The sequence below is a fragment of the Hipposideros armiger genome, unplaced genomic scaffold (genome assembly GCF_001890085.2).
Source record: "Hipposideros armiger isolate ML-2016 unplaced genomic scaffold, ASM189008v1 scaffold_244, whole genome shotgun sequence".
NCBI classification, from domain to species: Eukaryota; Metazoa; Chordata; class Mammalia; order Chiroptera; family Hipposideridae; genus Hipposideros; species Hipposideros armiger.
Window position 1 is genome coordinate 1,284,497 of NW_017731594.1, and position 18,100 is coordinate 1,302,596.

At 45.7% G+C, this 18,100-nt stretch overlaps 1 protein-coding gene across 1 annotated transcript in view; it reads left to right on the forward strand.

The window, feature by feature from the left end:
* The window catches only part of AOAH (acyloxyacyl hydrolase), a 135,633-nt gene that overhangs the window by 105,252 nt on the left and 12,281 nt on the right, over positions 1–18,100 (forward strand). Inside the window, exons 16-19 of the mRNA XM_019655689.1 lie at positions 6,010–6,182; positions 11,005–11,063; positions 11,157–11,216; positions 12,529–12,625. Of these exons, the coding sequence (XP_019511234.1) occupies positions 6,010–6,182; positions 11,005–11,063; positions 11,157–11,216; positions 12,529–12,625 (389 nt within the window). The remainder of the gene's footprint in view (positions 1–6,009; positions 6,183–11,004; positions 11,064–11,156; positions 11,217–12,528; positions 12,626–18,100) is intronic.

The window sequence follows — 18,100 nt, forward strand, 5'->3', positions numbered from 1 at the left end:
TAAAGACAGATGGCAACTCTACCTCCCCATCTGCCAGAACATCAAGGTGGAGCAGAGAACCCAAAATGAACAAGTGATTTCATAAAAAGCTCACGCCAGCAACGAGTTGCGTAATAAGTCCATCCTGGAATAAGTTTGGGGATATTTGCTTGACTTCTTTCTTTTTTTACGATGATGATACTGGCTCTTACTGAAGTAATGCAGCTATGTGCTTCTCTCTCGATTCTCTAAGTTCATGTAGTGACTCAATAAATGCTTGTTAAATGAGTGAAGGTCACGATTAGGAGATAGCTCTTAGTGTCTGGAATTCAAGAAAAAAAGGAAGTAGAGGCAAATCTCGCTTCCTCGTTGTAACGACTCAGTTTGGCCTAAGCTAACTCAGCTTTGCTGGGCTTCTCTTATCACTGCCCTTGAGAGCAGGCGAGTGACACAGAAGGAGAAAAATTCCCGGAAACAGGGCAAACGTGAGTGTGCTACAGCCACAGAACCTAGGGGTGCAGTGGTGAAATGGGAATGGCCTCCAGAGCCTCAAATCATAAAGGGTAATGACAACATTTCCTCAACATCCCAACACGACAGCCCTGAAGAGAACACTGTCATTGGGGCAACTGTGGTCGAATTATAAAAGCATCTAGCACTCACCACATAAATTGGCATGGCTCCATTTTTCATAGTGGGCCTAGAAATTATAATCTGTACACTTTTCACATAATGGAGAGAACCAGGCCCAGCCCACACAGGTTGTCTGTGTGCCCCGGCCCCCAAGCATTCTTTTCTGCAGTGTCAATGCTTCAGAAATCACCCCGAACAGCTGATGAGCATGGCATTAAAAAGGCAGCCAAGGTGCTGATGCAAGGAGCCTGGGGTGCCCAGACGCAGCCCATTCCACCCCCTCCAATGGCAGAAAACCGGCAGAGCAGAGCAAGAGGCAGAGCTGCTACTCGGAGGACTTCTGTCTCCCGGCCTCCACAGCGGAGGCCTGGTGGCCAACAGAATGATACGGAGTTTCCCAACCAGCCAGCCCATTCCAGGCCACACCCCCGTTAAGGGGACCCAGGACCTCTATGCTTGGGGTCATGTGCGCCCGGGAGTCCCCACCCCATTCCAGCCTGTATCAAGATGCCTCTTCAGGGGACATTGGGAGGTCAGTGATGTGATGACAACTGGCTGGCCGGAAGAAACGGGCTCATTCCACTACCTGGTGTTTCAAAAACTCAAATGCTGGCTGTGAGTCAGGAGGTCTGAGCACTCAGTTATGACAAATTTGGGGATTTCGCTCTGGTTCTGGGGAACTTTTTTCACAGAATGTTTTTCCGGAAACATTTTCCACTCCCTCGCCAGGGGGCACAGCTCTGCGGTATCAGCCAGGTGAAACCTGCATGGCATACCTGCCAGGGTAATGAAATGATCACAGCCCCGTACCCACGTCATGAGGCATATTTCGCATGACCGGACACAATTCATTAGGATAGAGACAGGCCCTGAGCCACCCAAGGGGCAAAGCTCTTTATCCGTTCCGAGCCGGCCGTGTGCGCCTGACATGTGTGAGGGCACGGAGGTGGGCATTGACTTATCTCTCATTATTTTCCCTGGCGTAAGTGTTATGCCCCCAGGCCAGTTATCAAGTGTCTCCTCTGCAAACTTGGCAAATGCTTCACCTCTCCATCTGAGTGACTGGCGTGAGCTTGCTGGCGTGTGAAGGGGGCTGATGTGAGCAGGCAAACCCAGGATGGCGCAGCGGGCCTGATCTGGGCTCCAGGACACCTAGAAAAGGGTTAGACACTCAGCTCATCCCATTTGATTGACATCAGGGAAGGCCTAGGGGGCATTTCCCAAACCCCTGGGACGCTCTGGTCACCAAAGCACTAGAACTAAGCCCCCTCGACGATCACCAGAGGAAAAAGAGCACACAGATCAAAATGGCATTGAGAATTTTTCAGGGACAGAGTCAGAAGGCACCTTCGCTGGCATCCAGGAAGGTTGGCCCACCACCTGTCACTTAGACCCTTTTGGCCTTGCCTGAACTAAGAATTGGTTAATTCTGCATGCACATTAGAATTTTAGTGACGCACATGTGTAAATTATGTAGCTTTACACGACTGGGCAAAGATGACAGGAAAACATTGTGTTAGCCCTAAGGCTTCCATTGTGATCTCACTGAGAAATCAGCCATTTTGGTTATGCTTGCTTAATTTGGGGGGCGCCCTTTTCATAAGTACAAACTGGCTCAGATTCTGTGTTTATCATCACGGTTGTGTCTCTAACCAAAAAATAATCATCAAATAGGGTGTCAGAGAGACTTGCTCCATCTTATAATAATTCATCTTGACTTCATGTGGTTGGAGAGACAGCTCAGCATAATTACTTTGTACCAAGGTGCTGCCGTAGTGACAGAAAAAGAAAGAAAAAAAGGAAGAAAAGAAGGAAGGAAGGAAGGAAGGAAGGAAGGAAGGAAGGAAGGAAGGAAGGAAGGAAGGAAGGGGCCAAGGCAAAGTTAATTGGCAGTGTGCACCAGCTTTACCAATGACAAGACAGGATATAGAACCTAAACGTGCTTTCATTTCTGTCCTGCTGTCACATCCCAAACACACAGTGAATATAAAAGCTGGTTACTCTGGGCGGGTTCTCCTGCTCTAAACAAACCCACAAGGCATCCTGGGTCCCCTTGACCAACTCAGATCCCTCTAGAGTGGCTCTGCACATGCAAATCAAGCCAAAGCCCCTTGCCAGCCTTCTGCCCTCGTGGGAATAGGCAGCCTGTTCTCAGATCCTGTGAGTGCTTCTGATGCAGGTTAGGGAGACGTATATTCATAAAGTAGCATAGCCTTTCCCGAGGTAATAAAAGGCATGGATTTAGCATTCTGTTCTACATGCTGGGGTCTGTTAAAATGGGAAAAGTTTCTTCCTTTCTCTCTGTCCCTCCCTCCCTCCCTCCTTTCCTTCCTTCCTTCCTTCCTTCCTTCCTTCCTTCCTTCCTTCCTTCCTTCCTTCCTTCTTTTTTCAGGAAAGTCCAAACAACCCATTACATAGTGCAGCAGCCTGTGCACACCGCTGATGGCCTGACCACAGCTAACAGCCTGGCTACCCAGAAACGCCAGGCCTGCTCTGCCTGTGTCTCAGCACGGGTACATGCTGCCTGTCACCGATGGGCCCCCGTGATCCTCACACCTGTGGTCAGCCTTGTCACCTCCAGAGAGCAGCAGTTTGGGAAGTGATTTTATTTCAATAAGTGAAATAGTTGTAGGAGAAATGACATAAAAACACGATGTTTTCTGCCCCTCCCATTAAATCTTAGGTGGAGTCCAGTTTTTTCCCCTGTAGAAAAGATAATGAAAGGGATATGGGAATCTGTTCCATTTATATTGTTTCTCTAATTACAAGTAACATCTGTTGTAAAAAGTTAAAACAATACAGGACTTAGGAAGTGAAAATTCCCCCATAATCACTCCCTACCATACCCACTACCCTGCTCCAAGCTAACCAACCAATCATGAGAGTTTGATGTATTTGCAGCCAGGTTTTTCCTATGCAAATTCTAATTTACATATTTATTAACACTCACTGAAATGAAATAATTATGCTTACTGCTCTGCCATTTGTTCTTTTCAATAAATAACCCTTTTTAGCAGTCTTTCCATGCTAATACACACAGATCACTTCATTCTTTTTTTTTATTTTATTGAGGTGAAATTCACATAACGTAAAATTAATCATCTTACAGTGAACAACGAATCAGTGGCAATTAGTACATCCAGAATGTTGTGTAGGCATCACCGACATCTCGTTCCTTCATTCTTTTTATGGCTGTATAGCATTCCACTGCATAGCTGTACTACAATTTATATAGGCAGGCTTTTTAGCATTTTGCAATTTTATACCATTCCAAGCAATGTTGCAATTTGTATGTACATTGGTGGAAATTTTACAACAGGACAACTTTCTGAAGGTGAAACCTCAAGGTCAAGAGTAAGTCAACTTCAAATTTTAATACATTTTGAAAAAGTCCCTCCAAGATGACATTGACAATGTCCATGTTGGAGCTCCCTTAAATGTGAGAATGGTAGCTGTCCCTGGGACCTCCTTCTGTCCCCTCTTGCCATTGGGTCCAGCCTGCGAGTAACGGACTTACACTTTTTCTGGTTCGAAATCTGTATTAAGTTCCCTAGGGCCGCCATAACAAAGTACCACAAACTGGGCAACTTGAAACCACAGAAATTTATTCCCTCACAGTTCTGGAGGCTAGAAGTCCAAAATCAAGGGTCGCGCTCCCTCTGAAGGGTCTAGGGGAAAATCTTCCTTTGTCTTTCATGCTTCTGGTGGCTCCTGTCAACCCTCGGCGCTCCTTGGCTTGTGGCAGCATAACTCCACTCTCTGCCTCCGTAGTCACATGACCTTCTTCCCTGTGTGTGTCTGTGTGTCCTCTCCTCTTCCTATCAGGACACTAGTCATTGGCGTTAGGGACCACCCTAATACAATATAGCCTCACCTGAACTAATCACATCTGCTCCAAATAAGGTCACATTCTGAGGGATGCTATGCAGCCCATTATAGGATTAGTCCAAAATTTGGAATTTTGAGGACTCAAAAATAGAAAACAACGTACAGCTTTATCCCATTCAGGTTGACATCAGGCAGTTTAGAGCCTCAAGAGCAGATGAAAACCTCAGAGAATCCGTATTCTCGGGTTAATGCTAGTGAGTATCTTAATTTGAACTTGAGGTGTTCCTGAAAGTGTGTACAAAAGTCAACTGTGCAAAAAAATGAACAAAAATAGACATATATTAAAGCCAAAAAAAGTATTCTAACATCCCTATTTACACCTTACCTTGCAAACATAACTAGAAAGAAAGAAAGAAAGAAGAAAGAAAGAAAGAAAGAAAGAAAGAAAGAAAGAAAGAAAGAAAGAAGAAAGAAAGAAGAAAGAAAGAAAGAAAGAAAGAAAGAAAGAAAGAAAGAAAGAAAGAAAGAAAGAAAGAAAGAAAAATTTAAGAGTAAGTTTCAACAATGTATTTCTAGAATATATTTATTTGTACATTACTTTTTTCTGCTTTTTACCAAACCAAATGAAAATTAGTCAGCCAGCTTAAATTTTAAAAATGTCTGATTAAAGCTAAAAATTTGCCACTTTCAGGTTACTTGTGATTTCCATCTTTGACTTAAATTCTTTGATTTTAGGCCTATGCTCTTGTAACTACTTTGAAAACTTTCTTTTCCAGTTTTCACTAACTTTTATGAAACAAGAAGAGAAAAATATAATTGAAAATTTCAAATATCCTCTACAGAGCACGAGCACTTGCTATGGAGAGAAAGGCATTGATGCAAAATGGAATTGCCTGTTGGCAGATAGCATTACAGGGAGAGATAGCCTAAAATAGCAGTCTATCAAGAAATTCATGAAGGTTCAAATTCGGTGTAAAAAGGAAGGATATATTGTGGACACATAATATAACTTCATTTCTCAGTGAAATTCTGTTTCCCTGACTGTAGTATATGCAGGAAGTTTTAAAGCCCAACTTGCAGACCTCAAAGTGTCAAACAAACAATAATCAATACCAGACCCGTTTGACTCCATTAACTGTATGTATCAGTCAGGATAGGGGAGGTTATGCTACGGGATCAAACAGCCCCTAAAGTCTTCATAGCGTAAAGCAACAAACATTTACTTCTTACTCACACTACTTGTCATGTGACTCTGTTCCAGGACTCCGATTGGTGAAGGAACTGCTATCTAGAACATTGTCTAGACGCATGGCAAAGAAAAAGAACATTCTAGAAGCTCCTCATTCCACCAAACATGACATATGTCATTTCTTCTTACAACCCATAGGCAGACCAGCCACATGGCCAACCCAACCACAAGCGAGTCAGGAAGCCAAGAATATTTTGCAAATAGCACCAATAACCACCCCAGGGGTGGGGGCGGGTGGATTTGGGGGGGCAGGTATTTTATATTTGCATGCATCTATCCTTGTAATCTACTAAGATGTTTTCTGTTTCTTTTACCAACAGGAAGACTGACCCAGTCCCAGAAATGACCACTCCTGAGAAATTCTATTCCAAGGTCATGGAGACGCTGGAATTCCTCAATTCCCACCTGCCAGATGGCAGCCATGTGATTTTATATGGCTTACCTAATGGAACCTTTCTCTGGGATTATTTGCACGACAAATATCATCCTCTCGGTATCAGTTTGAAGATACTTTTACTCTTTAACAGTGTCCATGTATATCTAGTTCAAATATATATAGTTCACACTATATAGGAATACATCTAAAATACCATCACAGTACACGGATCAGAATTGATGAAGGGGCAGGATATGAAGGTCAGTATCCAAAGGTGGGTGGAATTAGATCCAAGGACAGAAAGAGCAGAGGTGTTTCATGAAGAATTAGGACAAACTGAAAGGAAAGAGTTTAAATCAGGAAACTCTTTAAACTGAAGGTAAAATCTAGAATGAGCAGACGAAGCCCAAACAAAAAAGAGACAGAAAGCTCTGAGTCAAAGGGAAGGATTTCTCGGAACCTCAATGGTGAGTGCCCCCTGGTGGCCAGACAGAATTCTGTGGAAGACGGTCCTCCATGGGGTTTGCTCCCAGCTTCTGCCCTCTCTTGGAGCCCTTGACTCTGAAGTGCTTTAAACATCCCCCAGGAACTTCTAAAGATCCCCCTCTAGCACCCCAGATGCATTACGCTGTAAAAGCAGTAGCAATGCACATTAGGAAGGGTTGCCATGCTGATCCTTAAAACACTCCTGTGAGATAGACGTTTTCATGAATTCCATTTTATAAATGAATAAACTAAGGCCCAGAGAGGTTAGGTAGCTTGCCAAATGTTGCACAGCCCATTGTATATGTCAGCTGGGTGTAGCATGGCTCTTCGTTCTGTGTTTTGGAGGAGAATGTTCCTTCAAACAAATAGTTATTAAGTGCCCGTTATGTGCCAGGCACTCACTATTCTAGGCCGTGTGTGACCAGCAATGAACACAATAGTCGAAAACCCATGCCAGCATAAGGCTTATATTCCACTGGGAGTAAGACTCCAAAAGTACGACAGAGGGTGATAAGTGTTAGGAGAGAAAATTCAGCAGGGACGGGGTAGGGAGTGCCAGCCTCAGATCCCTTGGACGGGCATCTACCAGGAGAGGCCTGGGTGCTCTGCCTGCAGCCCCACCTTGGCAGCACCTGTGCCAGCCTCTCATGAAAGGGGCTGGTCCTTCCCTGGTATGGCCATAGCCCCCTTCTCAGACCAATCTCAGCTAAAATGTGCTGCAAGTTGTTACTTTCTTATGATTCAGGCGAGCGAGTCAAAGGGACGAGACCTGGAAGTCCTTCCTCAGTGCCCTCCCTGGGAGAGCTTTCCCTCGCTCATGTAACTGCTCTGTATCTTTCCAATCTCCTCTAGGCCGCCTCCTTCACCCCTGTTTGAGCCAAGCCCCCACCTCCCTCAGGAAGCCCCACCCCTCCCCACGCAGGAAAAAAGCAGGGGCCCTTTCACCAGTTCTCAAAGGGTTCTGGTCCCTTTCCTGGGGGGACGATGGCAGACACCCACATTCCAGGCGCCTTGCCAAGGAGACTGAGGTCATTTCCTCTTCAGTTAAAAACCGTGCCACAAATGTTATTATTATCCAAGTAAAATACCGTCCAGCCTCGCATGATGAAAGCATAGTCCTCCTGTTCAGGCGGCTTTGACCGGGCACCTTAGAAGTGATAACGTGATCACATGGAGAATTTGACTCCCCTCTGGGCTGCCTTGGACACATGAAGGACAACCACTTGGGGATAGTCTTTTTGAGGAATTGCCCAAGAGTAAGTTTCACACACTAGGATACGACTTACATTAGATCTTTTGAGAAAGGTCAGCTTTGACCAGTGATGAGTCCTCTTAGACACAGTCTATGAGAATGGCGCCCTTTCCATAAATATGTCCAAGATACCTATTATGTGCTCTGGGGGTAAGGATGACATTAAGATGGAGTCCTTGTACTCAAGGAGAGAGAAAAAGACAACTCCACTGGGGAAAACAGTATACAGCTCCTGACAGTGAAATTACTAAGTGTCAGTGACACTGGCACAGCCATAAGCATCCTGGGAGCTGCCCACAGGGTGGACCATGACCAAGATGTCTGGGGTGGCTGGCTCAAATAAGCCAGCCAGTAGGCCTTCTTTGAAAGGCCTCTGCCACAGAGCATCAACAACAGGCTCATTTTACCCCAATCATTAAAACTTAAAACGTAATGTATTTAAAAACATATTGTAGTGTCCCTTATATTCTATCACTGGCTCCCCCCCCCGCCCCCCCCCGCCATCTGCGTTAGCGTGGTTGTACTAAGTTTCAGTACACGTGGGCGTGTGATTGATCTTTGTTGATACCTGATAACTTTTATGGGGCCCAAAATTTCATTCATGGTCCCAGCATTAAATAAACACCAAAGACCCTGCCCTAAAGGACTTACAAATGACTGGGTCACGCATTGCTGCTCTAGCCTGCTGGGGTAGGGCATGCCTTTTATCTTCAGAGGCAGCATGTGACGCCCCACATGCGCACGGACACTGACAGTTCCTCAGACCTTATAACTCCTGGCCGCTGCGGGGCAGCCCTTCTGCCTCATCGAGGTCGTTCTTGACCAGCTTTCCTCACCAGATTCACTTCCTGACCAGGGAGTCACAGACGCTGCCTGTTTACAGGTATGACACGTAGGAAGGGTCAGTATTTAGAATCGGGCTCCTCAGGAGGCAAAAATACCGTAAAGTAACAGGGATAAAAGGTAATACCTAAAAAGAAAGAGGAAATGACAAACGGACAATGCCAACAAGAGGAGAAGGGCGTAAGAACTCTTTTTTCTCCTCTCTTTCTGTAAACCATAACCCCATCACAAGCATTCCCACCTGACCCTCCACGCGACCAGCCCCAGTCACCATAACCACTAACAGCAGAAATGCCAGCGAGAGAGGAAACCCACTCTTCACACCTTTCCCAATTACTTTCTAACTGCACCTAACATGCCCTTATCCTGTGCAGCAGACCCACCTACTCACACTAGGATTTTCCCTTTATCAGCCTGGTCCATTTGGAGCCCGTGCCAGATGGCAGGGAGGGACAGGGGAAAGGGACAGGGCTGGGACGAGGCCCAGAAGGGTGGCACGCCTTGTGGTCTCATCTAAGCGTGCTGGTCCCTCAGCAGTAGGACAGCAGGAAAAGGGGACTAAGCAGGAAAAGGGGATGAGACAAGCCTTTCACTGGGCTTAACCCCCAGTGGGGAGCCACAGATGAGTCCCTGGTATTCAGGAGCAGGACAAACTGCAGTCCCTCCGGATAGCAGCTCAACCCAGGCTTGAAGGTAGGAAAGGGGAAGGTGCCGGAGTGCTACTTACCGTCAGGCATGAGGTGCCACCTCCCCCAAGCTGAGGAGACGTCAGCCACTGGGCAGGGGAAAGAAAGAAAGGGCACCTCTCAGGGAGAGGGAACTCCACAGGACCAAGCAGGGTGTCAGGGTCCCAGCCAAGCTGCCTCAGGTTGATGATGAGGCCCTGGTTCCAACAAAGAAACCAGATGGCGGAGGGAAGCCTGCAGGTCTGGGGCCGTCCCAGGAGTCAAGTCATCCAGGTACATGGAGAATCGAGAGTGCACAGTGCAGGCTGGATGTGTCAGTCACTGCAGCTGGGACTGAGATAAGCAGGGACACGTATGGAGAGGAGACAAATGACAACACACACAGAGGGAAAGAGGCTCAGTGCTGGAAAGCAGGATCTTGGAGAAAGTTGGAGCTCAGGACTCCACGTTGAGCCCATAAAATGAAAGCAAGGACAGAAGCCAGTGGTTTGGGGTTCATCGGAAATGTAAAAATGCAGGCATCTCTGGGGAGCAGAGGAGGCCTGGCGTGTCCCTGTGACTTTAATGGCAATAATAAGCCTGTGGTTTTCCAGTCTTGGGAGTCACTCACCCACACAGAGAGATAATATATTTTTCCTCTATGACAAGAAAATTGAATCTACCTAGCAGCCAACATGATCTGAAGTCTAAGTGAAAAATAAGACTGTGTTCCATCACCTTCAATCTTTCTCTTTGCTCGGAGATAGGGTCTATTATTTTCCTTTATTTTTTTTCGAGCGTGAGGGAAGTATTAATGGATAAGACATCAGTTATTCACACCCCTGAGCTTTGGGAGAGCCTGGATTTTGTGTCTCAGCCACAGCATGAAAGTTGAATTGCCTGGGGGGTGGGTATGCGGTAAGGGGGGAGGAGAGGGGAGACGACTGAGAGAGGGAAGGAATGACCCCCCCCCCCAGAGTCTGTGTCTACCTTGAGTGTTTGGAAAGGCTCTGGATGAACTGACATGTGGCACTTACTGCCTTTATTTTTAGGGACCTCATTAACTTGCACCAAAACAAAAGGGGAGAACGTATCTACTGTTTAGGGCTCCAATAAGACTCCCGCTGGGCCAGGCAGAGACTTGCTGTGCTGACCTCCCCCCTCCAATGGCTACCCACACACTTTCAGAGGCCTTCAGTTCACCAAACGGCAGGGCAGCCCTTCAGACACTCAGGATGTCCTGCGAGGTCCTCACCGTGGGATTGCTGGGTCAGACCTGGGTGTTTCATAAACTGGGAAGGGAAGATTTGTCACCTACCACCTGAAACGCTCCCCGGCCCCATAGGAACTTGGCATTTCAGACCATTGCCGGGACAAAGCTGCTGTTCTGCCAAGTCCACTGTTTGTGATTTCTGGTCCATATGCTGCCCTTGTAAACCTCTACCTGGGGTCCGGATAAGGTCAGGCTCCTCAGGTCCTGCCCTAGCCCATGGCAACAGCTCAAGGAGGGAGCAAACTCCTAAAGGCCCCTCCCCCATTCCAGGTCTTCCTCAAAAGCAATAGCAATTGAAATATCAGGGCAGCACCCTGGAAGTGCCAGCCCTCCGCAGGGGAGACAGTGCCATCCATAACTGCCTCAAGTTGGCTGCCATTTTTGAGTGCTTACAACATCCCTGACCGCTCTGTTTTCCAGGCCAGTTGAACAAGGACGTGACCTATGACCAGTTCTACTCCTTCCTGAGCTGTCTTCAGGTGAGCTCGCACTGACTTGTTCCAAGGCCACACACATCCCCCTCATCGCCAGCCCTGCTCCTTTGTAATCCAGTGGTGTTTTCCTGCTCACAGGTCACCCCCTGCCATGGCTGGATGTCTTCCAACCAGACACTCCGGGCTCTCACTTCAGAGGTAGGACTCTCGCAGGCGCTTTGATACCATCTTGAACCATTCTTTCCCTGTGTTTGCTGCAGCGTTTTCACTGAGGATGGCACTGTGGCAGAGTGATGGCCTCCAAGCTAGTGAAACATCACACTTCCACGGGGCTTGAGCGCCAAGAGAGTGTGGGGCGCCCTATCTCTCTCCTTCTGCCTCCTCTGGGTCTGTCACTCTTAGCATGTCTCTCAGTCACTGTCTGTGTGTATGCCTGACTCTCTCATATGCATACATGCATGTACGTACACACTCTCTCTCTCTCTCTCTCTCTCTCTCTCTCTCTCTCTCTCTCTCTCTCTCTCTCCTTTTAAAGCTGGTCCTAGGCATACGCATAGAGGTGGAGAGAAGTGAGCAAGGTTAGGCCCAATGTACGACTGGAGTTCTCCCAAGTTAAATGAGGACTAGGTACTCCAGAGCCCTCTTCTCTTCATGAAGGGAACCCATGGTTCATGCTGTTTTTCACAGATTGCGAATATCTGTATAAAAGACTTATTGAATTTTTTTTCACAAAAGAAATAAATTTCAATGAAAAAAAAAACCTTGGAGAATGCAAAGAACAATAAAAAAAAATTCCCACCCCAAATCCCACCACCCAAAGTTAATATGTGTATATGTCTTTCCAATATTACTTTCTTAATGAGATATTTTTGGGTTTTGCCTACACAGTGTCAGGATACACATATTGTTTTATGCCTTTGGATGCTCATAAATTATTCTTCCACATCGTGATTTTGTAATCATTTTAGAGAATACAGTGTATGAACGCACCATGATTTATTTCAATGCTTGGGGTTGGACATATAGATTTCCAATTTTTCATTGTAATAAATAGCACTGTGATGTGTGTATGTGTATCCTTGTGTACCGTGTCTATTTCCTTAAGAAAATTGCTAGAAAAATTATGGGGTCAAAGAATACACCATGTTTAAGGGTTTGATCTATCTTGCCTAAGTGCTCTCTAAAACAGTTAAACAAATTGACATTCTCCATCACCTATCCCATGGCAATATCCTATATTATCATGATTGTTCATCTTTTCTTGGCCAATCCCATGGAGAAAAGTGGTATCTTATTACTTGACTTTGCACTGATTCGGTTCCTAATGAATTTTAACAGTTTTGTGTGTCTGCTGGCCATTTGTACATGAGTGGAATTTAATGTGCAGAGCTGCTCTGTGCTTAAGGCTTGGGGTGGGGGTGGGGACTATCGATTTCTTTGTTCTGCTGGAATCAGCTCACTAAAGCCAAAGTCTGGATTTCATCGCATTCTCCTTCTCCTTTGTATTCAGAGAGCAAAACAACTCTCCGATACACTGAAAAAAATTGCAACCAGCAAGAAATTTAAAAACTTCAACCTGTTCTACGTGGATTTTGACTTCCAGGAAAGTAAGTGTTACTGGGTTTGGGTATTAACACAAGACAAAAGCAGCAGCTACCATGTAGAGCTTCTCGCGAGCAAGGCATTTATAAGCCAGCAGGCAGTAGACCGGACAGGGGCCCCCTGACCATCCTGACACACTAATAGCTCTGAGTATTGAAAAAAGGTTAAGTGCGATACTCTTTCTGGGAAGGTGGGAGCTCAGCATCACTGCTTATTCACCATCATTTTAGAATCTCTGAGGCAACAGAGCCAGTGACCAGTTGGAAAAAGCTTTGGCAGGGAGCCAGCAGCCGGGCAGTGGACTCGCCTAACTTGCCCTTCCTTGCCAGTACAGTAATGCCCCACTCACTAGTGGGCTAAAGGGGAGTGTGACAGGAATGAGGGGTAAGGCGGTGCCTCTCAGATTGGGCATTGAATTACCCAGGGACTCAATAGCAATGCAGATTCCTGGGCCCTGCACATACAGAAACAATCTGTCTCTGTGGGAGGGACCTCAGGTTTGCTTGAGGCCGTGTGGACAACCCTATATCCCAGCTTCCTGGAAAGAACATTAGTATTTCTTTTAGAGCATTCTGTCCAAATACCAGGGGTCCCTGATGAGTGGCCCCCTAAAAACAAGCATGTACTGGAGCTACTATTCCTCCTTTACATCTTGACTCTGAAAAGTTATTATTTATTGGCTTTAATCCTCCCGTCTCATTTTCATTGCTAAGCAATTGTTGTACAAGAGAAAAGCCTCCCATTGACTGCCTGCCAGCTGATACGACACTAATGAAAAGCTTTCCAGTGTGTGCAAAGGATAGATGATTTCTCTCCCAGAGTTTATCCTCTCTCTCTCCCCAACCCTCAAAGCCCTCACCCCCCAGCCCAAGCAGCTGGGAGAAAGCAGATGGCCATCATGAATTAGCACATATTACATTAGCTGACACGTTTGCCTAGAAGACTCTAGTACTTCAATTCTGAACATCTTTTCGACAAGACTGATCTCCTGTAACTAGATTTCCTGCCTAGGTGATACGTATTTCTCTCATGGGGAGAGACATTTTGATAAATAACCTCTCATTAAAATGCAGAGTTAAAGACTCATTAATGAATACCTGGTGTAAACAAATATACCACCAAGTGATCTTTGATCATCATCAACCTTGACTATAGATAAAGTTATTAAACATAATAATGTCTAACATTCACATGGGACGTTTTCATTTTCCAAAGTAGCCTCTAGCTCTGCCCTTTATTATCTTTGGGACTACAGGCAATTCCCTGGACATGTCTAAACTCTCCTTTCCAGACCTGAACATGGAGATACCACATCTCCGTACCAAGCCTGCGGGATGACGACGTGAAATAATGTGTGATCCCCTAAAAGCCGTGCCGGGGGCATCGCTGGTCCCCAGGAAAGAGTAACAGTCCCTCACACTCTTGTTACTCAACGTGTGGTTTAGGATAAGCAGTATCCCCTCCACCTGGGGGCTACTTATAAATGCAGAACCTCAGGCCCCACTCCTAATTAGGGCGCACCTAATCAGAATCTGCATTTTAACTCAATCCACAGATGACCCATTAAAATGTAATAAATAGGGCTTATAATGCTCCAAGATTAATAACTTGAGTCAGCTAGTCATCGATTTTTATTAAGTCCCATTATGCGCTGTGTAGGTGCTGGGCCTATCGCTCGCTGTCAGCAGAACAGAACAGCGCTTATTTTCATGAAGGATCTAGAGAGAAGAGCTTGATCCAGCACCGGCCAGCATTCCCCTGATGACCTTACATACTTGGATGCAGAGCTCATCAGCCCGTCCTTGTCCTTACAGCAATAATAAACTCAGTGACAAAGCAAAAAAAAAAAAAAAAGTTCAGTGAAACTGAACTGAATATTCTAAATCAAATGGCAGTCGGTCACCTTACTGAGAAATCTCCTTGATATTTTTCCTTGCTTGGCAATTCTCATCAACAGTTTAAGGAGTTTCCTGAGATTTTGTAAATTCCTGACGTGTACGAATGTGAAGGTCTGTCTTGGGGCAAGGCCTTCTCCACGGCCCTTCACTTGGGAACGACGCAGCGGGAGGGCGCTTGGAGGCAGAGGAAATGGTGCCCTGGGACCTGCCCTCACAAACATCTGTGTGACGCAACTTCTGCGTTGAACACTTGGGTGCCACCGTATCTACCTCCGAAGCAGCCGGAATTTTTATCTAGTTCTCAGGAACTCTGCCAAGAGCTTCACTTATGCCCAAGGTTAGACTACTGGGAAGGGAATGTTTACTCTGAAGTCTTAGCATTTTCTAGAGCAGGCAGAGGGGTCACCCACTCCCAGATCCATCTCCATGGACATCCTCCCACGCCTGGGCAGCGCATCATCTGGGAGTCTGGCCTACCTCATGTAGGTGCAGTGTGCTATTACAGGAAGAGCCCAGAATTTACAACCAGATAGAAGTGTGTTCCTATCCCAGCTCAGACCCAGAATAAGGGTGTAACCTCAAGCAAATTAAATAACCACTCAGCTTTTGTTTCCTTTTGTGTAACATAGCACTAACTAAACGAGGGGTTTATGCAAGGATTGAGACAACTCTTGTAATGTAGTAAGGACTCGGTAACTGTTAGCTGACATCTTCCCACTGCCACTGTCATCAATATATATAAAGCGCCTACTATATTCTTCCAGGGCATATGATAAATGGAGGATAAATGCTTATTCTCTTTCAATGTCCAACCCACCTCCCCATCGCCAGTCATGCCTATGGGTCACGTTGCGTTCCTTAGAGGACGCTATGGTAGAAATGCATATCATTATCACTGCAGTCTTCTTTTATCAGAAATAAAGACCCTGTAGACTCTACAGTGTAGAGTCACTTATTAAATCTGTCGCCTGAAGAGTCACATGAAAATCTCTCCTCTCATTTCTCTACTATATTTGAGCTAACTATGGCATCATCAATATCCTCATTTCTAATATAAAATTTATAATTTCACCCCCTGTGACAAAGCAAATTGCAGTTGAGGATCCCTGTCCCTTGGGGGTAGGCACGAGAGCTGGCGGTTCTCCACTCTGATAGTCTCAGTCCAGCCCTGAAAGATGATTTGTCATCTTCAAAGACTTTTTATCTCTTGCGGACTCATCCTCCAACTGGTTATGAACTAAACAGAGGCAGCAATTGTCCCTCCCTTCAGGAAATGCCAGCCTGAGCGGGTAATGTCCCTATTCTTTCTTCATCTGAACCACATCTCCCAAACAGAGGAAAGAAAATGTCTCCTGGCTGACAAGGACAGTTTTACTCTGACCATGTAACTATACCACCCACTGCGCTTTGCTCCCACGACTCAATTGAAGTAAACCTGGTTCTTAGTTCTCCTATGTATCTGTTTGTAAAAACTACCAATGACCTCATGATGCTGACCAGGATGCAGACTTCTTTTTAAATATCTGTGAGTGTTGCTGTTGATCAAAAAGCCACCAAGTGTTTTATGAATCTTCTTCCGTGGTTTCCATTGCATCTCTGAAAAGCTGGTCGTTAGCAGAGTTTCTCTGACTTTACGAATAAAGAAAATATATTAGGCATCAAATCCAAGGGATCATTCATGAAATTTAACTCAGGTCTTCTGAAGAACAAATAAGAGTTTATCTACCTATTTGGAACTGTGTTCCCAGGTAAGACTTGCCATGCTACCCCTGCTTGGACCTCCCACCCTAAAATCAATCAGGGAAGAAACAGAGATCCCTGTCTGGGATTGCAGCTACTCTGAGAAGGAAAAATTTCACCCTGAGATAAAGAAACTGAAACGGCTGCTCTGCCTAGCACTAGTCACAATAGAGGTAAAACCGTAAACTCTTTTGTGAGTTCCTGACTCTATCTCTCAGTGTTCATACTGATGTCTGCAGATATGCGAATGACTGGTAACCCTCTCCAACATAATAATCATGTGAGAAAATGATGTTTCCCACTCTGAAGAGACTGATTGTAGCCTTGGTAACCTATGGCATTTCTTTTAATACCTATCAGATTACTCTATATGATAAGCCAGTACTTCTAAATGCTGAATTCCCTTGTGGCATCCTACTAATGTGGAGGAGGGACGGGGATGGAAGAGGAGGTGAGGCACATGTTTCTTGGCAGGGAAGAGAGCGGAGAGCATTGTAATAATAAAATGTGGGCCTCCTCCACTGCCCCCCACCTTAGGGTGTGCCCCTGCTCCCTTGCAAAACTTGGCAAGTAAATATCCCTTCTCTTTTCTTTATGTTTTTGTTCTGAAGTTTTCTCTTCAGAATCCCACATGATGGAAATTGCTCAATTGCTCCAGGGGAGTAGAAGGAAATGACCATCCCTTCTCATTTTAAAAAACAGTCACTAATTCTGATGACTGAATTATGTCCGCTTGTTCCATGAAGTGTCACATCTATCAGCACCTCTCCCTCTCTCTAAGGGCCAGAATTTTTAGTGTGGTAGTTAGTAATGCACATAAAATTCAAATCAAAATGGAAATAGCCTAGTCTAACTTTAAGCCTCGGTGCCAAAATTGAATCACCTTGGAAGAAACTTGGGTACAAGCAAGTCTACCTTGTTAATATTGGTCTCCAGTAAGCATTTCTTGCAAGGAACACGGCCTTGGCTTAAACTGTGTTTCCTGAATAGGCTCAAGTTGGCTTTCCACTGTGGATTTTCCAGATCTCCAGATCACCATAATTCCTTTTCTGAATTTTCTCTAGCCCAGTGAAGGCACAGGTTTAGATTCAAGTTGTCACGCAACCATCTCTGCAAACACGAAGAGTCAAAAAGTGTTGTAAGAGGCTTCCTACCCCCACAGGGACAGGGGCTATGTGGGTGGTCCAGGTCAGGTCCATGGCTTGCTGTAAATCTCTTTAGTACAATCTCTGCACCTTACTCATCCAACTCTGTAACTTTTCAGCAGGCTGTCTGAGGTCTTGGCTGGGCTCATGACCCATTGTGTTTTTAGCCTGGGAATGTCCTAACATCCAATTGGGATTTTCTTTCATTCTTTCTTTTCTTTCTCTTTTTCACATTTGTATAGCACGAGGTGAAACCAAACTAAAAATAAAGGGAGAAGCAGGAGAAAGGACAAAAAGTTCCCTGAGAACTTGGGTGAAGTGAAGGAGCACAAGCAGAAGGAAAGCGATGTCACCTCTGAAGTCACAGAGAGGATTGGGAGGCTGCTGTTGTTGATGATTGTCACAGGGACCCCGTGGGGCTGCAAGGCAGAGATGAGGCACATACTGCAAAAGAACAAAAGCATTGAGGGGGCTGAATGGGGGTGACATTGGCTCTGCATTTGAAGAAACGCTTCCAAATGCCTGGTGCTCCATTAAGGGTAATTATTATCAGATTGGAGGTGGTTCAATAGAGAATCAGCATAAAGTTATAAAGTAGAAAAGCAGAACCTCCTCCACCCATCCCCCCACCCCCCAGAAAAAACAAGTAGGTAACTGGCCCACCCTCTCTTGGGTGAAGCGGGGGTGGGGGTGGGGG